This window comes from Heptranchias perlo, chromosome 17 (assembly GCF_035084215.1).
Source record: "Heptranchias perlo isolate sHepPer1 chromosome 17, sHepPer1.hap1, whole genome shotgun sequence".
Classification (NCBI taxonomy): domain Eukaryota; kingdom Metazoa; phylum Chordata; class Chondrichthyes; order Hexanchiformes; family Hexanchidae; genus Heptranchias; species Heptranchias perlo.
The window spans coordinates 60,749,217-60,770,025 of NC_090341.1; the positions used below are offsets into that span (position 1 = coordinate 60,749,217).

The 20,809-nt window shown below is 56.9% G+C and overlaps 1 protein-coding gene across 2 annotated transcripts in view; it reads right to left on the reverse strand.

Moving 5' to 3' along the window:
• Positions 1-20,809, reverse strand: part of cacna2d2a (calcium channel, voltage-dependent, alpha 2/delta subunit 2a) — a 1,119,650-nt gene that overhangs the window by 383,443 nt on the left and 715,398 nt on the right. For both annotated transcript variants that reach the window (XM_067999049.1, XM_067999048.1), the window contains exon 9: positions 4,486-4,585. In XM_067999049.1, the coding sequence (XP_067855150.1) occupies positions 4,486-4,585 (100 nt within the window). The remainder of the gene's footprint in view (positions 1-4,485; positions 4,586-20,809) is intronic.

The window sequence follows — 20,809 nt, forward strand, 5'->3', positions numbered from 1 at the left end:
TGGGACAGTTTTAGAAACCAGCAAAGAATGAGCAAAAAATTGATAAAAAGGGAGAAAATAGAATATGAGAGTAAACTAGCAAGAAATATAAAAACAGATTGTAAGAGCTTCAACAGGTTACAGGGCACAATTTCAAAATTTGCAGATGACAGAAAACTTGGAAGTGTAGTAAACAGTGAGGAGGATAGTGATAGACTTCAAGAGGATACAGACAGGCTGGTGGCATGGGCGGACACAAGGCAGATGAAATTTAATGCTGAGAAGTGTGAGGTGATTACATTTTGGTAGGAAGAATGAGGAGAGGCAATATAAACTAAAGGGTATAACTCAAAAGGTGGTGCAGGAACAGAGAGATCTGGGGGTACATGTGCACAGGTTGTTGAAGGTGGCAGGACAGGTTGAAAAAGTGGTTAAAAAAGCATACTGGATCCTGGGCTTTATAAATGGAGGCATAGAGTACAAAAGCAAGGATGTTATGTTGAACCTTTATAAAACACTGGTTCGGCCATAATTGGAGTATTGTGTCCAGTTCTGGGCATCAGACTTTAGGAAGGATGTGAAGGCCTTAGAGAGGGTGCAGAAAAGATTTACTAGAATGGTTCCAGGGATGAGGGACATCAGTTATGTGGAGAGACTGGAGAAGTTGGGGTTGTTCTCCTTAGAGTAGAGAAGGTTGAGAGGAGATTTGATAGAGGTATTCAAAATCATGACAGTGTAGATAGAGAGAAACTGTTCCCATTGGCGGAAGGGTCGAGAACCAGAGGACACAGGTTTAAGGTGATTGGCAAAAGAACCAAAGGCGACATGAGGAAAAACTTTTTTATGCAGTGAGTAGTTAGGATCTGATATGCGCTGCCTGAAAGGGTGGTGGAGGCAGAGTCAATTTTGGTTTTCAAAAAGGAATTAGATAGGTACCTGAGGAGAAAAATTTTCAGGGCTACGGGGAAAGAGCGGGGGAGTGAGACCAGCTGGATTGCTCTTGCTGAGAGCCGGCGTGGGCTCTATGGACCTATAGAGATTCTATGATTCCAAGTATGTAAAAAGGAAGAGAGTAGCAAAAGTGAACGTGGGTCCCTTAGAGGCTGAGACAGGAGAAATTATAATGGGGAATAAGGAAATGGCAGAGACATTAAACAAATATTTTGTATCTGTCTTCACAGTAGAAGGCACAAAAAACTTACCAGAAATAGTGGGGATCCAAGGGTCTAATGTGAGTGAGGAACTTAAATAATTAATATTAGTAAAGAAAAAGTATTGGAGAAATTAATGGGACTAAAAGCCAACAAATCCCCTGGACCTGATGGCCTAGATCCCTGGGTTCTAAAAGAGGTGGCTGCAGAGATGGTGGATGCATTGGTTATGATCGTCCAGAATTCCCTAGATTCTAGAACGGTCCCCGTGGATTGGAAGGTAGCAAATGTGACCCGCTATTCAAGAAAAGAGGGCGAGATAAAACAGGGAACTACAGGCCAGTTAGCCTGACATCAGTCGTCGGGAAAATGCTGGAATCCATTATTAAGGAAGTGGTAACAGGGCACTTAGAAAATCATAATATGATCAGGCAGAGTTAACGTGGTTTTAAGAAAGGGAAATCGTGTTTGACAAATTTATTAGAGTTTTTTGAGGATGTAACTAGCAGGGTAGATAAAGGGGAACCAGTGGATGTAGTATATTTGGATTTTCAAAAGACATTCAATAAGGTGCCACATAAAAGGTTGTTACACAAGGTAAGGGCTCATGGGGTTGGGGGTAATATATTCACATGGATAGAGGATTGGTTAACGGACAGAAAACAGAGAGTAGGAATAAACGGGTCATTTTCAGGTTGTCAGGTTGTAATTAATGGGGTATCGCAAGGATCAGTGCTTGGGCCTCAGCTATTTACAATCTATATTAATGATTTAGATGAAGGGACCGAGTGTAATGTATCAAAGTTTGCTGACGATACAAAGTTAGGTGGGAAAGTTAGGTGGGAAAGTAAGCTGAGAGGAAGACACAAAGAGTCTGCAAAGAGATTTTGACAGGTTAATTGAGTGGGCAAGAAGGTGGCAGATGGAGTATAATGTGGGGAAATGTGAGGTTATTCACACTGGTACAAAAAATAGAAAAACAGAATATTTTTTAAATGGTGAGAAACTATTAAATGTTGGTGTTGAGAAAGATTTGGGTGTCCTTGTCCACAAAATACAGAAAGGTAACATGCAGGTACAGCAAGCAGTTGGGAAGGCAAATGATATGTTGGCCTTTATTGCAAGGGGATTGGAGTTCAAGAGTAAGGAGGTCTTGCTTCAATTGTACAGGGCTTTGGTGAGACCTCACCCGGAGTACTGTGTATAGTTTTGGTCTCCTTACTTAAGGAAGAATATACTTGCTTTTAGAGGCGGTGCAACAAAGGTTCACTCGATTGATTCCTGGGATAAGAGGGTTGTCCTACGAGAAGAGGTTGAGAAGAATGGGCCGATATTCTCTGGAGTTTAGAAGAATGAGAGGTGATTTAATTGAAATGTATAAAATTCTTAGAGGTCTTGACAGGGTAGATGTGGGGAGGCTGTTTCCTCTGACTGGAGAATCTAGAACTTGGGGGCACAGTCTCAGGATAAGGGGTCGGCCACTTAGGACTGAGATGAGGAGGAATTTCTTCACTCAGAGGGTGGTGAATCTTTAGAATTCTCTACCCCAGAGGGCTGTGGATGCTGAGTATATTCATGACTGAGATCGATAGATTTTTGAACTCTAAGGGAATCAAGGGATATGGGGATCAGGCAGGAAAGCGGAGTTGAGGTTGAATTCCTTCATTAAATGGCGGAGCAGGCTTGAGGGGCAGTATGGCCTACTTCTATTTCTTATGTTCTTTTGGCCCCTCGTTTTGGTCTCCCCCACAAAAGGAAACATCTTCTCTATGTCTACCCTATCAAACCCCTTCATAATTTTGAAGACCTCCATCAGGTCACCCCTTAGTCTTCTCTTTTCTGGAAAGAAGAGCCCAGCCTAATAGTTCTAACCTGTAAACATGGGTCCTTGGGTATTTATGGAGGTGAATGTACCACCGGGGCACTGCTGGCCCTGAAGATGTGCCTGTACGATTTGGTCCTCCTCATCCAACAGCCAACATCCATGCTCCCAGCTTTGTCAGGTGCAACTTGTACTGCAGTAGGAGTTAGGAGGAGCTCAGGAAAGTGTGGCTTTGCAAACAGAAGGCTTCACCAAAAGGCAGAATGAGAAAGGGATTTATAAATTTGTAAGATGTACAATGCAGAGTTAGAGGAATGCTCCCAGCCAAATAAAAGCACCCTTCAACAGCAACAGAATCATCAACAACCTTGATTTAAGAAGCTATCCCAAACAGGTCGGGCCCATCAAGCAGCCATACGCCGATTTAAATGGAAGGTGAATTTTGGGGCAAAGCCTCGTCTGAGATTCTGAGATTTGGCATGGGACATAGGAACAGGAGGAGGCCATTCGGCCCCTCGAGCCTGTTCCACCATTCAATTAGATCATGGCTGATCTGTATCTTAACTCCATTTACCCTCCTTGGTTCCGGAATCCTTAAAACCCTTACCATACAAAAATCTTATCAACCTCAGTTTTGACACTTTCAATTGACTCCCAGCTTTTTGGGGGAGAGAGTTCCAGATTTCCACGGCCCTTTGTTAGAAGAAATGTTTCCTGACAATCACCCCTGAACGGGACCTCATTTTCAGAATAGTACAATTATAAGGCCCGTGCAGGCCTGCAGTGCAGTCATTCCACATCCCTCCCCAAAATCATCAATTGCAAAATGAGGCATGCAGTGAATGAGTTGTGTGCGGTTGCACACCTGACTGTAAGCCCTGTGCCCACCATTAGTGAGGCCCCATACTGCTTACGGGACCTTGCACAATTGGGCCAATATTTCATATTCTGCTGCTAAGGTGGAGTTGTGTCCCTTTAATTGTTAAGTAAACACTGCCTCAGGTCAATCAAAGTTTAATCATTCCTTGATGAAGGAACTTTGCAGAGTGGAAACTGCTGGTGAGTTTTAGGCTCCAGCCAGTGACTGACTTTTTTTCTGGTTTTTAAACAAGAGTGTTTTGCATTTGTAATAAAGTGTAATTTCTGACCTTTGCCATGTGTGTGCTGGGTGCAATATTTTTATACATAAATATAGGTAGATTTAAAGCATGGTTCATAAGATTCTGACTAGAAATTATGACACAATAACATCCATCAATCTGAGCTCTGAGAGACTTTTCAAGAATTATTGATCAGGGCTTATAATTGTCCTATATCTGATTTCAGAGAAGCTTAAAAATTAGACACAAGCTGGATAAACTGATCCGGTTATGTGACCCATGAGATGACAGGATACTCCAGGCAGTCACTACCTCACCCATACCAATTGCAACCCATAGATAGGTCATCACTATGCAGAATAAACATATCATAAATCTATTCTGTCCAAGTTTAATAGGGTATGAGTTTTGCAGTATCATATCCAGTACTTACTGAAGCAACATTAACGTAGTCATCATCAGACAGTGTGTCCAGCATCTCAGTGACAGACGTCTTCATCAGCTTCAGGGTAAGGCCACTGACACTGCCACTCCTGAAACAGACAAAGCACACAGCTGTGACCTCTTCGGAGTCTGACACAGACACGGACACACACACACACACAGACAAAGACACAGAGACACAGACCTGGACACAGACACACACACAGACACACATAGACAGTACACAGCACACACCCACATAAACACACACACAGAAAAGCAGACACACAGACATAGACACTGCACACACAAAAACACAGAGACATAGCACACACTCACACTGCACGCACACACAGACGCGCAAACACACACTTCAATTTTGCTCTTTGTTCCTTTTTCCCATTCTCTATCTGTCCAATATTTAGGAACATTTTGCTTTATTTCCTAATAAAAACTTTGGAACATTTTATTTGCGTTTCGCTTTCTTACTTCTGGCTCTCATCATCCATTTGGCATGTGGGAACAAGGTTTTCATTGGCTGGAAGCTGGCTTTGATGACAGCTTTTCAGCCAATGAAAAGCCCGGACTTTGAAGGCTGTACCTGGTCAATCTTTGATGCATTTTTACCAGGAAATCAAATCAGGAGGAGGATCGTGTGGACTCATCATAACAGCACCCAGATCAATAAGTGTGCACGTGGAGCTTGAAGGGTTAATTTGATGATCTATTGATAGCCAAAGTGTTTGCACAGAATCTCTTTAAGTCAGACTCCAATATGGACATTTAGCTCCGTGCAGCTCCGTCTCATCTCTGCAATAAGAAGCTAAAGGATTGAAACATGAGAACTAAAGCTATGTTTACAACCCTGCTACATTTATCCCAGCATGTAAGGCACCTGTCAAAACTATCAATCAACCCAGATCAAAGACATAATAATAGATGATGGCTGCATTCCATGTCGATGAGCACTAACGGTCCGGGTCGACGGGCACTAACGGTCCGGGTCGACGGGCACTAACGGTCCGGGTCGACGGGCACTAACGGTCCGGGTCGACGGGCACTAACGGTCCGGGTCGACGGGTAATAACGGTCCGGGTCGACGGGCACTAACGGTCCGGGTCGACGGGTAATAACGGTCCGGGTCGACGGGTAATAACGGTCCGGGTCGAAGGGTAATAACGGTCCGGGTCGACGGCCACTAACGGTCCGGGTCGACGAGTAATAACGGTCCGGGTCGACGGGTAATAACGGTCCGGGTCGACGGCCACTAACGGTCCGGGTCGACGAGTAATAACGGTCCGGGTCGACGGGTAATAAACGGTCCGGGTCGACGGGTAATAACGGTCCGGGTCGACGGGCACTAACGGTCCGGGTCGACGAGTAATAACGGTCCGGGTCGACGGATAATAACGGTCCGGGTCGACGGATAATAACGGTCCGGGTCGACGGGTAATAACGGTCCGGGTCGACGGGCACTAACGGTCCGGGTCGACGGGCACTAACGGTCCGGGTCGACGGGCACTAACGGTCCGGGTCGACGGGTAATAACGGTCCGGGTCGACGGGCACTAACGCTCCGGGTCGACGGGTAATAACGGTCCGGGTCGACGGGCACTAACGCTCCGGGTCGACGGGTAATAACGGTCCGGGTCGACGGGCACTAACGCTCCGGGTCGACGGGTAATAACGGTCCGGGCCGACGGGCACTAACGGTCCGGGTCGACGGGTAATAACGGTCCGGGTCGACGGGCACTAACGGTCCGGGTCGACGGGTAATAACGGTCCGGGTCGATGAGTAATAACGGTCCGGGTCGACGAGTAATAACGGTCCGGGTCGACGGGTAATAACGGTCCGGGTCGACGAGTAATAACGGTCCGGGTCGACGGGTAATAACGGTCCGGGTCGACGGGTAATAACGGTCCGGGTCGACGGGTAATAACGGTCCGGGTCGACGAGTAATAACGGTCCGGGTCGACGGGTAATAAACGGTCCGGGTCGACGGGCACTAAAGGTCCGGGTCGACGGGTAATAAACGGTCCGGGTCGACGGGTAATAACGGTCCGGGTCGACGGGTAATAAACGGTCCGGGTCGACGGGTAATAACGGTCCGGGTCGACGGGTAATAAACGGTCCGGGTCGACGGGCACTAACGGTCCGGGTCGACGAGTAATAACGGTCCGGGTCGACGGGCACTAACGGTCCGGGTCGACGAGTAATAACGGTCCGGGTCGACGGGTAATAACGGTCTGGGTCGACGGGCACTAACGGTCCGGGTCGACGGGTAATAACGGTCCGGGTCGACGGGTAATAACGGTCCGGGTCGATGAGTAATAATGGTCCGGGTCGACGGGTAATAACGGTCCGGGTCGACGGGCACTAACGGTCCGGGTCGACGGGTAATAACGGTCCGGGTCGACGGGTAATAACGGTCCGGGTCGACGAGTAATAACGGTCCGGGTCGACGGGTAATAACGGTCCGGGTCGACGGGTAATAACGGTCCGGGTCGACGGGTAATAACGGTCCGGGTCGACGAGTAATAACGGTCCGGGTCGACGGGTAATAAACGGTCCGGGTCGACGGGCACTAAAGGTCCGGGTCGACGGGTAATAAACGGTCCGGGTCGACGGGTAATAACGGTCCGGGTCGACGGGTAATAAACGGTCCGGGTCGACGGGTAATAACGGTCCGGGTCGACGTGTAATAACGGTCCGGGTCGACGGGTAATAAACGGTCCGGGTCGACGGGTAATAACGGTCCGGGTCGACGGGCACTAACGGTCCGGGTCGACGAGTAATAACGGTCCGGGTCGACGGGTAATAACGGTCCGGGTCGACGAGTAATAACGGTCCGGGTCGACGGGTAATAACGGTCCGGGTCGACGAGTAATAACGGTCCGGGTCGACGGGTAATAACGGTCCGGGTCGATGAGTAATAATGGTCCGGGTCGACGGGTAATAACGGTCCGGGTCGACGGGCACTAACGGTCCGGGTCGATAGGTAATAACGGTCCGGGTCGACGGGCACTAACGCTCCGGGTCGACGGGTAATAACGGTCCGGGTCGACGGGCACTAACGCTCCGGGTCGACGGGTAATAACGGTCCGCGTCGACGGGCACTAACGGTCCGGGTCGACGGGTATTAACGGTCCGGGTCGACGGGTAATAACGGTCCGGGTCGACGGGTAATAACGGTCCGGGTCGACGAGTAATAACGGTCCGGGTCGACGGGTAATAAACGGTCCGGGTCGACGGGTAATAACGGTCCGGGTCGACGGGCACTAACGGTCCGGGTCGACGAGTAATAACGGTCCGGGTCGACGGGCACTAACGGTCCGGGTCGACGAGTAATAACGGTCCGGGTCGACGGGTAATAACGGTCCGGGTCGACGAGTAATAACGGTCTGGGTCGACGGGCACTAACGGTCCGGGTCGACGGGTAATAACGGTCCGGGTCGACGGGCACTAACGCTCCGGGTCGACGGGTAATAACGGTCCGCGTCGACGGGCACTAACGGTCCGGGTCGACGAGTAATAACGGTCCGGGTCGACGGGCACTAACGGTCCGGGTCGACGAGTAATAACGGTCTGGGTCGACGGGCACTAACGGTCCGGGTCGACGGGTAATAACGGTCCGGGTCGATGGGTAATAACGGTCCGGGTCGACGGGCACTAACGCTCCGGGTCGACGGGTAATAACGGTCCGGGTCGACGGGTAATAACGGTCCGGGTCGACGGGCACTAACGCTCCGGGTCGACGGGTAATAACGGTCCGGGTCGACGGGCACTAACGCTCCGGGTCGACGGGTAATAACGGTCCGGGTCGACGGGCACTAACGCTCCGGGTCGACGGGTAATAACGGTCCGGGTCGACGGGCACTAACGCTCCGGGTCGACGGGTAATAACGGTCCGGGCCGACGGGCACTAACGGTCCGGGTCGACGGGTAATAACGGTCCGGGTCGACGGGCACTAACGGTCCGGGTCGACGGGTAATAACGGTCCGGGTCGACGAGTAATAACGGTCCGGGTCGACGAGTAATAACGGTCCGGGTCGACGGGTAATAACGGTCCGGGTCGACGAGTAATAACGGTCCGGGTCGACGGGTAATAACGGTCCGGGTCGACGGGTAATAACGGTCCGGGTCGACGGGTAATAACGGTCCGGGTCGACGAGTAATAACGGTCCGGGTCGACGGGTAATAAACGGTCCGGGTCGACGGGCACTAAAGGTCCGGGTCGACGGGTAATAAACGGTCCGGGTCGACGGGTAATAACGGTCCGGGTCGACGTGTAATAACGGTCCGGGTCGACGGGTAATAAACGGTCCGGGTCGACGGGTAATAACGGTCCGGGTCGACGGGTAATAAACGGTCCGGGTCGACGGGCACTAACGGTCCGGGTCGACGAGTAATAACGGTCCGGGTCGACGGGCACTAACGGTCCGGGTCGACGGGTAATAACGGTCCGGGTCGACGGGTAATAACGGTCTGGGTCGACGGGCACTAACGGTCCGGGTCGACGGGTAATAACGGTCCGGGTCGACGGGTAATAACGGTCCGGGTCGATGAGTAATAATGGTCCGGGTCGACGGGTAATAACGGTCCGGGTCGACGGGCACTAACGGTCCGGGTCGACGGGTAATAACGGTCCGGGTCGACGGGTAATAACGGTCCGGGTCGACGAGTAATAACGGTCCGGGTCGACGGGTAATAACGGTCCGGGTCGACGGGTAATAACGGTCCGGGTCGACGGGTAATAACGGTCCGGGTCGACGAGTAATAACGGTCCGGGTCGACGGGTAATAAACGGTCCGGGTCGACGGGCACTAAAGGTCCGGGTCGACGGGTAATAAACGGTCCGGGTCGACGGGTAATAACGGTCCGGGTCGACGGGTAATAAACGGTCCGGGTCGACGGGTAATAACGGTCCGGGTCGACGTGTAATAACGGTCCGGGTCGACGGGTAATAAACGGTCCGGGTCGACGGGTAATAACGGTCCGGGTCGACGGGCACTAACGGTCCGGGTCGACGAGTAATAACGGTCCGGGTCGACGGGTAATAACGGTCCGGGTCGACGAGTAATAACGGTCCGGGTCGACGGGTAATAACGGTCCGGGTCGACGAGTAATAACGGTCCGGGTCGACGGGTAATAACGGTCCGGGTCGATGAGTAATAATGGTCCGGGTCGACGGGTAATAACGGTCCGGGTCGACGGGCACTAACGGTCCGGGTCGATAGGTAATAACGGTCCGGGTCGACGGGCACTAACGCTCCGGGTCGACGGGTAATAACGGTCCGGGTCGACGGGCACTAACGCTCCGGGTCGACGGGTAATAACGGTCCGCGTCGACGGGCACTAACGGTCCGGGTCGACGGGTATTAACGGTCCGGGTCGACGGGTAATAACGGTCCGGGTCGACGGGTAATAACGGTCCGGGTCGACGAGTAATAACGGTCCGGGTCGACGGGTAATAAACGGTCCGGGTCGACGGGTAATAACGGTCCGGGTCGACGGGCACTAACGGTCCGGGTCGACGAGTAATAACGGTCCGGGTCGACGGGCACTAACGGTCCGGGTCGACGAGTAATAACGGTCCGGGTCGACGGGTAATAACGGTCCGGGTCGACGAGTAATAACGGTCTGGGTCGACGGGCACTAACGGTCCGGGTCGACGGGTAATAACGGTCCGGGTCGACGGGCACTAACGCTCCGGGTCGACGGGTAATAACGGTCCGCGTCGACGGGCACTAACGGTCCGGGTCGACGAGTAATAACGGTCCGGGTCGACGGGCACTAACGGTCCGGGTCGACGAGTAATAACGGTCTGGGTCGACGGGCACTAACGGTCCGGGTCGACGGGTAATAACGGTCCGGGTCGATGGGTAATAACGGTCCGGGTCGACGGGCACTAACGCTCCGGGTCGACGGGTAATAACGGTCCGGGTCGACGGGTAATAACGGTCCGGGTCGACGGGCACTAACGCTCCGGGTCGACGGGTAATAACGGTCCGGGTCGACGGGCACTAACGCTCCGGGTCGACGGGTAATAACGGTCCGGGTCGACGGGCACTAACGCTCCGGGTCGACGGGTAATAACGGTCCGGGTCGACGGGCACTAACGCTCCGGGTCGACGGGTAATAACGGTCCGGGCCGACGGGCACTAACGGTCCGGGTCGACGGGTAATAACGGTCCGGGTCGACGGGCACTAACGGTCCGGGTCGACGGGTAATAACGGTCCGGGTCGACGAGTAATAACGGTCCGGGTCGACGAGTAATAACGGTCCGGGTCGACGGGTAATAACGGTCCGGGTCGACGAGTAATAACGGTCCGGGTCGACGGGTAATAACGGTCCGGGTCGACGGGTAATAACGGTCCGGGTCGACGGGTAATAACGGTCCGGGTCGACGAGTAATAACGGTCCGGGTCGACGGGTAATAAACGGTCCGGGTCGACGGGCACTAAAGGTCCGGGTCGACGGGTAATAAACGGTCCGGGTCGACGGGTAATAACGGTCCGGGTCGACGTGTAATAACGGTCCGGGTCGACGGGTAATAAACGGTCCGGGTCGACGGGTAATAACGGTCCGGGTCGACGGGTAATAAACGGTCCGGGTCGACGGGCACTAACGGTCCGGGTCGACGAGTAATAACGGTCCGGGTCGACGGGCACTAACGGTCCGGGTCGACGAGTAATAACGGTCCGGGTCGACGGGTAATAACGGTCTGGGTCGACGGGCACTAACGGTCCGGGTCGACGGGTAATAACGGTCCGGGTCGACGGGTAATAACGGTCCGGGTCGATGAGTAATAATGGTCCGGGTCGACGGGTAATAACGGTCCGGGTCGACGGGCACTAACGGTCCGGGTCGATGGGTAATAACGGTCCGGGTCGACGGGTAATAACGGTCCGGGTCGACGAGTAATAACGGTCCGGGTCGACGGGTAATAACGGTCCGGGTCGACGGGTAATAACGGTCCGGGTCGACGGGTAATAACGGTCCGGGTCGACGAGTAATAACGGTCCGGGTCGACGGGTAATAAACGGTCCGGGTCGACGGGCACTAAAGGTCCGGGTCGACGGGTAATAAACGGTCCGGGTCGACGGGTAATAACGGTCCGGGTCGACGGGTAATAAACGGTCCGGGTCGACGGGTAATAACGGTCCGGGTCGACGTGTAATAACGGTCCGGGTCGACGGGTAATAAACGGTCCGGGTCGACGGGTAATAACGGTCCGGGTCGACGGGCACTAACGGTCCGGGTCGACGAGTAATAACGGTCCGGGTCGACGGGTAATAACGGTCCGGGTCGACGAGTAATAACGGTCCGGGTCGACGGGTAATAACGGTCCGGGTCGACGAGTAATAACGGTCCGGGTCGACGGGTAATAACGGTCCGGGTCGATGAGTAATAATGGTCCGGGTCGACGGGTAATAACGGTCCGGGTCGACGGGCACTAACGGTCCGGGTCGATGGGTAATAACGGTCCGGGTCGACGGGCACTAACGCTCCGGGTCGACGGGTAATAACGGTCCGGGTCGACGGGCACTAACGCTCCGGGTCGACGGGTAATAACGGTCCGCGTCGACGGGCACTAACGGTCCGGGTCGACGGGTATTAACGGTCCGGGTCGACGGGTAATAACGGTCCGGGTCGACGGGTAATAACGGTCCGGGTCGACGAGTAATAACGGTCCGGGTCGACGGGTAATAAACGGTCCGGGTCGACGGGTAATAACGGTCCGGGTCGACGGGCACTAACGGTCCGGGTCGACGAGTAATAACGGTCCGGGTCGACGGGCACTAACGGTCCGGGTCGACGAGTAATAACGGTCCGGGTCGACGGGTAATAACGGTCCGGGTCGACGAGTAATAACGGTCTGGGTCGACGGGCACTAACGGTCCGGGTCGACGGGTAATAACGGTCCGGGTCGACGGGCACTAACGCTCCGGGTCGACGGGTAATAACGGTCCGCGTCGACGGGCACTAACGGTCCGGGTCGACGAGTAATAACGGTCCGGGTCGACGGGCACTAACGGTCCGGGTCGACGAGTAATAACGGTCTGGGTCGACGGGCACTAACGGTCCGGGTCGACGGGTAATAACGGTCCGGGTCGATGGGTAATAACGGTCCGGGTCGACGGGCACTAACGCTCCGGGTCGACGGGTAATAACGGTCCGGGTCGACGGGTAATAACGGTCCGGGTCGACGGGCACTAACGCTCCGGGTCGACGGGTAATAACGGTCCGGGTCGACGGGCACTAACGCTCCGGGTCGACGGGTAATAACGGTCCGGGTCGACGGGCACTAACGCTCCGGGTCGACGGGTAATAACGGTCCGGGTCGACGGGTAATAACGGTCCGGGTCGACGGGTAATAACGGTCCGGGTCGACGGGTAATAACGGTCCGGGTCGACGAGTAATAACGGTCCGGGTCGACGGGTCATAACGGTCCGGGTCGACGGGCACTAACGGTCCGGGTCGACGGGCACTAACGGTCCGGGTCGACGGGTAATAACGGTCCGGGTCGACGGGTAATAACGGTCCGGGTCGACGGGCACTAACGGTCCGGGTCGACGGGTAATAACGGTCCGGGTCGACGGGTAATAACGGTCCGGGTCGACGAGTAATAACGGTCCGGGTCGACGGGTAATAACGGTCCGGGTCGACGGGCACTAACGGTCCGGGTCGACGGGCACTAACGGTCCGGGTCAACGGGTAATAACGGTCCGGGTCGACGGGTAATAACGGTCCGGGTCGACGGGCACTAACGGTCCGGGTCGACGGGTAATAACGGTCCGGGTCGATGAGTACTAACGGTCCGGGTCGACGAGTAATAACGGTCCGGGTCGACGGGTAATAACGGTCCGGGTCGACGAGAAATAACGGTCCGGGTCGACGGGTAATAACGGTCCGGGTCGACGGGTAATAACGGTCCGGGTCGACGGGCACTAACGGTCCGGGTCGACGAGTAATAACGGTCCGGGTCGACGGGTAATAACGGTCTGGGTCGACGGGCAATAACGGTCCGGGTCGACGGGTAATAACGGTCCGGGTCGACGGGTAATAACGGTCCGGGTCGATGAGTAATAACGGTCCGGGTCGACGGGTAATAACGGTCCGGGTCGACGGGCACTAACGGTCCGGGTCGATGGGTAATAACGGTCCGGGTCGACGGGTAATAACGGTCCGCGTCGACGGGCACTAACGCTCCGGGTCGACGGGTAATAACGGTCCGGGTCGACGGGTAATAACGGTCCGGGTCGACGGGCACTAACGCTCCGGGTCGACGGGTAATAACGGTCCGGGTCGACGGGCACTAACGCTCCGGGTCGACGGATAATAACGGTCCGCGTCGACGGGCACTAACGGTCCGGGTCGACGGGTAATAACGGTCCGGGTCGACGGGTAATAACGGTCCGGGTCGACGGGTAATAACGGTCCGGGTCGACGAGTAATAACGGTCCGGGTCGACGGGTAATAAACGGTCCGGGTCGACGGGCACTAACGGTCCGGGTCGACGAGTGATAACGGTCCGGGTCGACGGGCACTAACGGTCCGGGTCGACGAGTAATAACGGTCCGGGTCGACGGGTAATAACGGTCCGGGTCGACGAGTAATAACGGTCTGGGTCGACGGGCACTAACGGTCCGGGTCGACGGGTAATAACGGTCCGGGTCGACGGGCACTAACGCTCCGGGTCGACGGGTAATAACGGTCCGCGTCGACGGGCACTAACGGTCCGGGTCGACGAGTAATAACGGTCCGGGTCGACGGGCACTAACGGTCCGGGTCGACGAGTAATAACGGTCTGGGTCGACGGGCACTAACGGTCCGGGTCGACGGGTAATAACGGTCCGGGTCGATGGGTAATAACGGTCCGGGTCGACGGGCACTAACGCTCCGGGTCGACGGGTAATAACGGTCCGGGTCGACGGGTAATAACGGTCCGGGTCGACGGGTATTAACGGTCCGGGTCGACGGGTAATAACGGTCCGGGTCGATGGGCACTAACGGTCCGGGTCGACGGGTAATAACGGTCCGGGTCGACGGGTAATAACGGTCCGGGTCGACGGGTAATAACGGTCCGGGTCGATGGGCACTAACGGTCCGCGTCGACGGGTAATAACGGTCCGGGTCAACGGGTAATAACGGTCCGGGTCGACGGGTAATAACGGTCCGGGTCGATGGGCACTAACGCTCCGGGTCGACGGGTAATAACGGTCCGGGTCGACGGGTAATAACGGTCCGGGTCGATGGGCACTAACGGTCCGGGTCGACGGGTAATAACGGTCCGGGTCGACGGGCACTAACGCTCCGGGTCGACGGGTAATAACGGTCCGGGTCGACGGGCACTAACGCTCCGGGTCGACGGGTAATAACGGTCCGGGTCGACGGGCACTAACGGTCCGGGTCGACGGGCACTAACGGTCCGGGTCGACGGGTAATAACGGTCCGGGTCGACGGGTAATAACGGTCCGGGTCGACGGGTAATAACGGTCCGGGTCGATGGGCACTAACGGTCCGCGTCGACGGGTAATAACGGTCCGGGTCGACGGGTAATAACGGTCCGGGTCGACGGGTAATAACGGTCCGCGTCGACGGGTAATAACGGTCCGGGTCGACGGGTAATAACGGTCCGGGTCGACGGGTAATAACGGTCCGAGTCGACAGGTCATAACGTTCCGGGTCGACGGGCACTAACGGTCCGGGTCGACGGGCACTAACGGTCCGGGTCGACGGGTAATAACGGTCCGGGTCGACGGGCAATAACGGTCCGGGTCGACGGGTAATAACGGTCCGGGTCGACGGGCACTAACGGTCCGGGTCGACGTGTAATAACGGTCCGGGTCGACGGGCACTAACGGTCCGGTTCGACGGGCACTAACGTTCCGGGTCGACGGGTAATAACGGTCCGGGTCGACGGGTAATAACGGTCCGGGTTGACGGGCACTAACGGTCCGGGTCGACGGGCACTAACGGTCCGGGTCGACGTGTAATAACGGTCCGGGTCGACGGGCACTAACGGTCCGGTTCGACGGGCACTTACGGTCTGGGTCAACGGGTAATAACGGTCCGGGTCGACGGGTAATAACGGTCCGGGTCGACGGGCACTAACGGTCCGGGTCGACGGGTAATAACGGTCCGGGTCGATGAGTACTAACGGTCCGGGTCGACGAGTAATAACGGTCCGGGTCGACGGGTAATAACGGTCTGGGTCGACGAGTAATAACGGTCCGGGTCGACGGGTAATAACGGTCCGGGTCGACGGGTAATAACGGTCCGGGTCGACGGGTAATAACAGTCCGGGTCGACGGGTAATAACGGTCCGGGTCGACGGGTAATAACAGTCCGGGTCGACGGGTAATAACGGTCTGGGTCGACGAGTAATAACGGTCCGGGTCGACGGGTAATAACGGTCCGGGTCGACGGGTAATAACGGTCCGGGTCGACGGGTAATAACAGTCCGGGTCGACGGGTAATAACGGTCCGGGTCGACGGGCACTAAAGGTCCGGGTCGACGAGTAATAACGGTCCGGGTCGACGGGTAATAAACGGTCCGGGTCGACGGGTAATAACGGTCCGGGTCGACGAGTAATAAACGGTCCGGGTCGACGGGTAATAACGGTCCGGGTCGACGGGCACTAACGGTCCGGGTCGACGAGTAATAACGGTCCGGGTCGACGGGCACTAACGGTCCGGGTCGACGAGTAATAACGGTCCGGGTCGACGGGTAATAACGGTCTGGGTCGATGGGCACTAACGGTCCGGGTCGACGGGTAATAACGGTCCAGGTCGACGGGTAATAACGGTCCGGGTCGACGGGTAATAACGGTCCGGATCGACGGGTAATAACGGTCCGGGTCGACGAGTAATAACGGTCCGGGTCGACGGGTAATAAACGGTCCGGGTCGACGGGTAATAACGGTCCGGGTCGACGGGCACTAACGGTCCGGGTCGACGAGTAATAACGGTCCGGGTCGACGGGCACTAACGGTCCGGGTCGACGAGTAATAACGGTCCGGGTCGACGGGTAATAACGGTCCGTGTCGACGAGTAATAACGGTCTGGGTCGACGGGCACTAACGGTCCGGGTCGACGGGTAATAACGGTCCGGGTCGACGGGCACTAACGCTCCGGGTCGACGGGTAATAACGGTCCGCGTCGACGGGCACTAATGGTCCGGGTCGACGAGTAATAACGGTCCGGGTCGACGGGCACTAACGGTCCGGCTCGACGAGTAATAACGGTCTGGGTCGACGGGCACTAACGGTCCGGGTCGACGGGTAATAACGGTCCGGGTCGACGGGTAATAACGGTCCAGGTCGATGGGTAATAACGGTCCGGGTCGACGGGCACTAACGCTCCGGGTCGAAGGGTAATAACGGTCCGGGTCGACGGGTAATAACGGTCCGGGTCGACGGGTAATAACGGTCCGGGTCGACGGGTAATAACGGTCCGGGTCGATGGGCACTAACGGTCCGGGTCGACGGGTAATAACGGTCCGGGTCGACGGGTAATAACGGTCCGGGTCGACGGGTAATAACGGTCCGGGTCGATGGGCACTAACGGTCCGCGTCGACGGGTAATAACGGTCCGGGTCGACGGGTAATAACGGTCCGGGTCGACGGGTAATAACGGTCCGGGTCGATGGGCACTAACGGTCCGGGTCGACGGGTAATAACGGTCCGGGTCGAAGGGCACTAACGCTCCGGGTCGACGGGTAATAACGGTCCGGGTCGACGGGCACTAACGCTCCGGGTCGACGGGTAATAACGGTCCGGGTCGACGGGTAATAACGGTCCGGGTCGACGGGTCATAACGGTCCGGGTCGACGGGTAATAACGGTCCGGGTCGACGGGCACTAACGGTCCGGGTCGACGGGTAATAACGGTCCGGGTCGACGGGTAATAACGGTCCGGGTCGACGGGTAATAACGGTCCGGGTCGACGGGCACTAACGGTCCGGGTCGACGGGTAATAACGGTCCGGGTCGACGGGTAATAACGGTCCGGGTCGACGGGCACTAACGGTCCGGGTCGACGGGTAATAACGGTCCAGGTCGATGGGTAATAACGGTCCGGGTCGACGGGCACTAACGCTCCGGGTCGACGGGTAATAACGGTCCGGGTCGACGGGTAATAACGGTCCGGGTCGACGGGCACTAACGGTCCGGGTCGACGGGTAATAACGGTCCGGGTCGACGGGTAATAACGGTCCGGGTCGACGGGTAATAACGGTCCGGGTCGACGGGTAATAACGGTCCGGGTCGATGGGTAATAACGGTCCGGGTCAACGGGTAATAACGGTCCGGGTCGACGGGTAATAACGGTCCGGGTCGACGGGTAATAACGGTCCGGGTCGACGGGTAATAACGGTCCGGGTCGACAGGTAATAACGGTCCGGGTCGAAGGGTAATAACGGTCCGGGTCGACGGGTAATAACGGTCCGGGTCGACAGGTAATAACGGTCCGGGTCGACGGGTAATAACGGTCCGGGTCGACGGGTAATAACGGTCCGGGTCGACAGGTAATAACGGTCCGGGTCGAAGAGTAATAACGGTCCGGGTCGACGGGCACTAACGGTCCGGGTCGACGGGTAATAACGGTCCGGGTCGACGGGTAATAACGGTCCGGGTCGACGGGTAATAACGGTCCGGGTCGACGGGTAATAACGGTCCGGGTCGACGGGCACTAACGCTCCGGGTCGACGGGTAATAACGGTCAGGGTCGACGGGCACTAACGCTCCGGGTCGACGGGCACTAACGGTCCGGGTCGACGGGCACTAACGGTCCGGGTCGACGGGTAATAACGGTCCGGGTCGACGTGCACTAACGCTCCGGGTCGACGGGTAATAACGGTCCGGGTCGACGGGCACTAACGCTCCGGGTCGACGGGTAATAACGGTCCGGGTCGACGGGTAATAACGGTCCGGGTCGACGGGTAATAACGGTCCGGGTCGACGGGTAATAACGGTCCGGGTCGACGGGTAATAACGGTCCGGGTCGACGTGTAATAACGGTCCGGGTCGACGGGTAATAACGGTCCGGGTCGACGGGTAATAACGGTCCGGGTCGACGGGCACTAACGGTCCGGGTCGACGGGTAATAACGGTCCGGGTCGACGGGTAATAACGGTCCGGGTCGACGGGTAATAACGGTCCGGGTCGACGGGCACTAACAGTCCGGGTCGACGGGTAATAACGGTCCGGGTCGACGGGCACTAACGGTCCGGGTCGACGGGCACTAACGGTCCGGGTCGACGGGCACTAACGGTCCGGGTCGACGGGTAATAACGGTCCGGGTCGACGGGTAATAACGGTCCGGGTCGACGGGTAATAACGGTCCGGGTCGACGGGTAATAACGGTCTGGGTCGACGGGTAATAACGGTCCGGGTCGACGGGCACTAACGGTCCGGGTCGACGGGTAATAACGGTCCGGGTCGACGGGTAATAACGGTCCGCGTCGACGGGTAATAACGGTCCGGGTCGACGGGCACTAACAGTCCGGGTCGACGGGTAATAACGGTCCGGGTCGACGGGCACTAACGCTCCGGGTCGACGGGTAATAACGGTCCGGGTCGACGGGTAATAACGGTCCGGGTCGACGGGTAATAACGGTCCGGGTCGACGGGCACTAACGGTCCGGGTCGACGGGTAATAACGGTCCGGGTCGACGGGTAATAACGGTCCGGGTCGACGGGTAATAACGGTCCGGGTCGACGGGCACTAACGGTCCGGGTCGACGGGTAATAACGGTCCGGGTCGACGGGTAATAACGGTCCGGGTCGACGGGCACTAACGGTCCGGGTCGACGGGCACTAACGGTCCGGGTCGACGGGTAATAACGGTCCGGGTCGACGGGTAATAACGGTCCGGGTCGACGGGCACTAACGGTCCGGGTCGACGAGTAATAACGGTCCGGGTCGACGGGTAATAACGGTCCGGGTCGACGGGCAGTAACGGTCAGGGTCGACGGGCACTAACGGTCCGGGTCGACGGGTAATAACGGTCCGGGTCGATGGGTAATAACGGTCCGGGTCGACGGGCACTAACGCTCCGGGTCGACGGGTAATAACGGTCCGGGTCGACGGGTAATAACGGTCCGGGTCGACGGGCACTAACGCTCCGGGTCGACGGGTAATAACGGTCCGGGTCGACGGGTAATAACGGTCCGGGTCGACGGGCACTAACGGTCCGGGTCGACGGGTAATAACGGTCTGGGTCAACGGGTAATAACGGTCCGGGTCGATGGGCACTAACGGTCCGGGTCGACGGGTAATAACGGTCCGGGTCGACGGGTAATAACGGTCCGGGTCGATGGGCACTAACGGTCCGGGTCGACGGGTAATAACGGTCCGGGTCGATGGGCACTAACGGTCCGGGTCGACGGGTAATAACGGTCCGGGTCGACGGGCACTAACGGTCCGGGTCGACGGGTAATAACGGTCCGGGTCGACGGGTAATAACGGTCCGGGTCGACGGGTAATAACGGTCCGGGTCGACGGGCACTAACGGTCCGGGCCGACGGGCACTAACGGTCCGGGTCGACGGGTAATAACGGTCCGGGTCGACGGGTAATAACGGTCCGGGTCGACGGGTAATAACGGTCCGGGTCGACGGGCACTAACGGTCCGGGTCGATGAGTAATAACGGTCCGGGTCGACGGGTAATAACGGTCCGGGTCGACGGGCACTAACGGTCCGGGTCGATGAGTAATAACGGTCCGGGTCGACGGGTAATAACGGTCCGGGTCGACGGGTAATAACGGTCCGGGTCGACGGGTAATAACGGTCCGCGTCGACGGGTAATAACGGTCCGGGTCGACGGGCACTAACGGTCCGGGTCGACGGGCACTAACGGTCCGGGTCGACGGGTAATAACGGTCCGGGTCGACGGGTAATAACGGTCCGGGTCGACGGGTAATAACGGTCCGGGTCGACGGGTAATAACGGTCCGGGTCGACGGGTAATAACGGTCCGGGTCGACGGGTAATAACGGTCTGGGTCGACGGGTCATAACGGTCCGGGTCGACGGGTAATAACGGTCCGGGTCGATGGGTCATAACGGTCCGGGTCGACGGGTAATAACGGTCCGGGTCGATGGGCACTAACGGTCCGGGTCGACGGGTAATAACGGTCCGGGTCGATGGGCACTAACGGTCCGGGTCGACGGGTAATAACGGTCCGCGTCGACGGGCACTAACGGTCCGGGTCGACGGGCACTAACGCTCCGGGTCGACGGGTAATAACGGTCCGGGTCGACGGGTAATAACGGTCCGGGTCGACGGGTACTAACGGTCCGGGTCGACGGGTAATAACGGTCCGGGTCG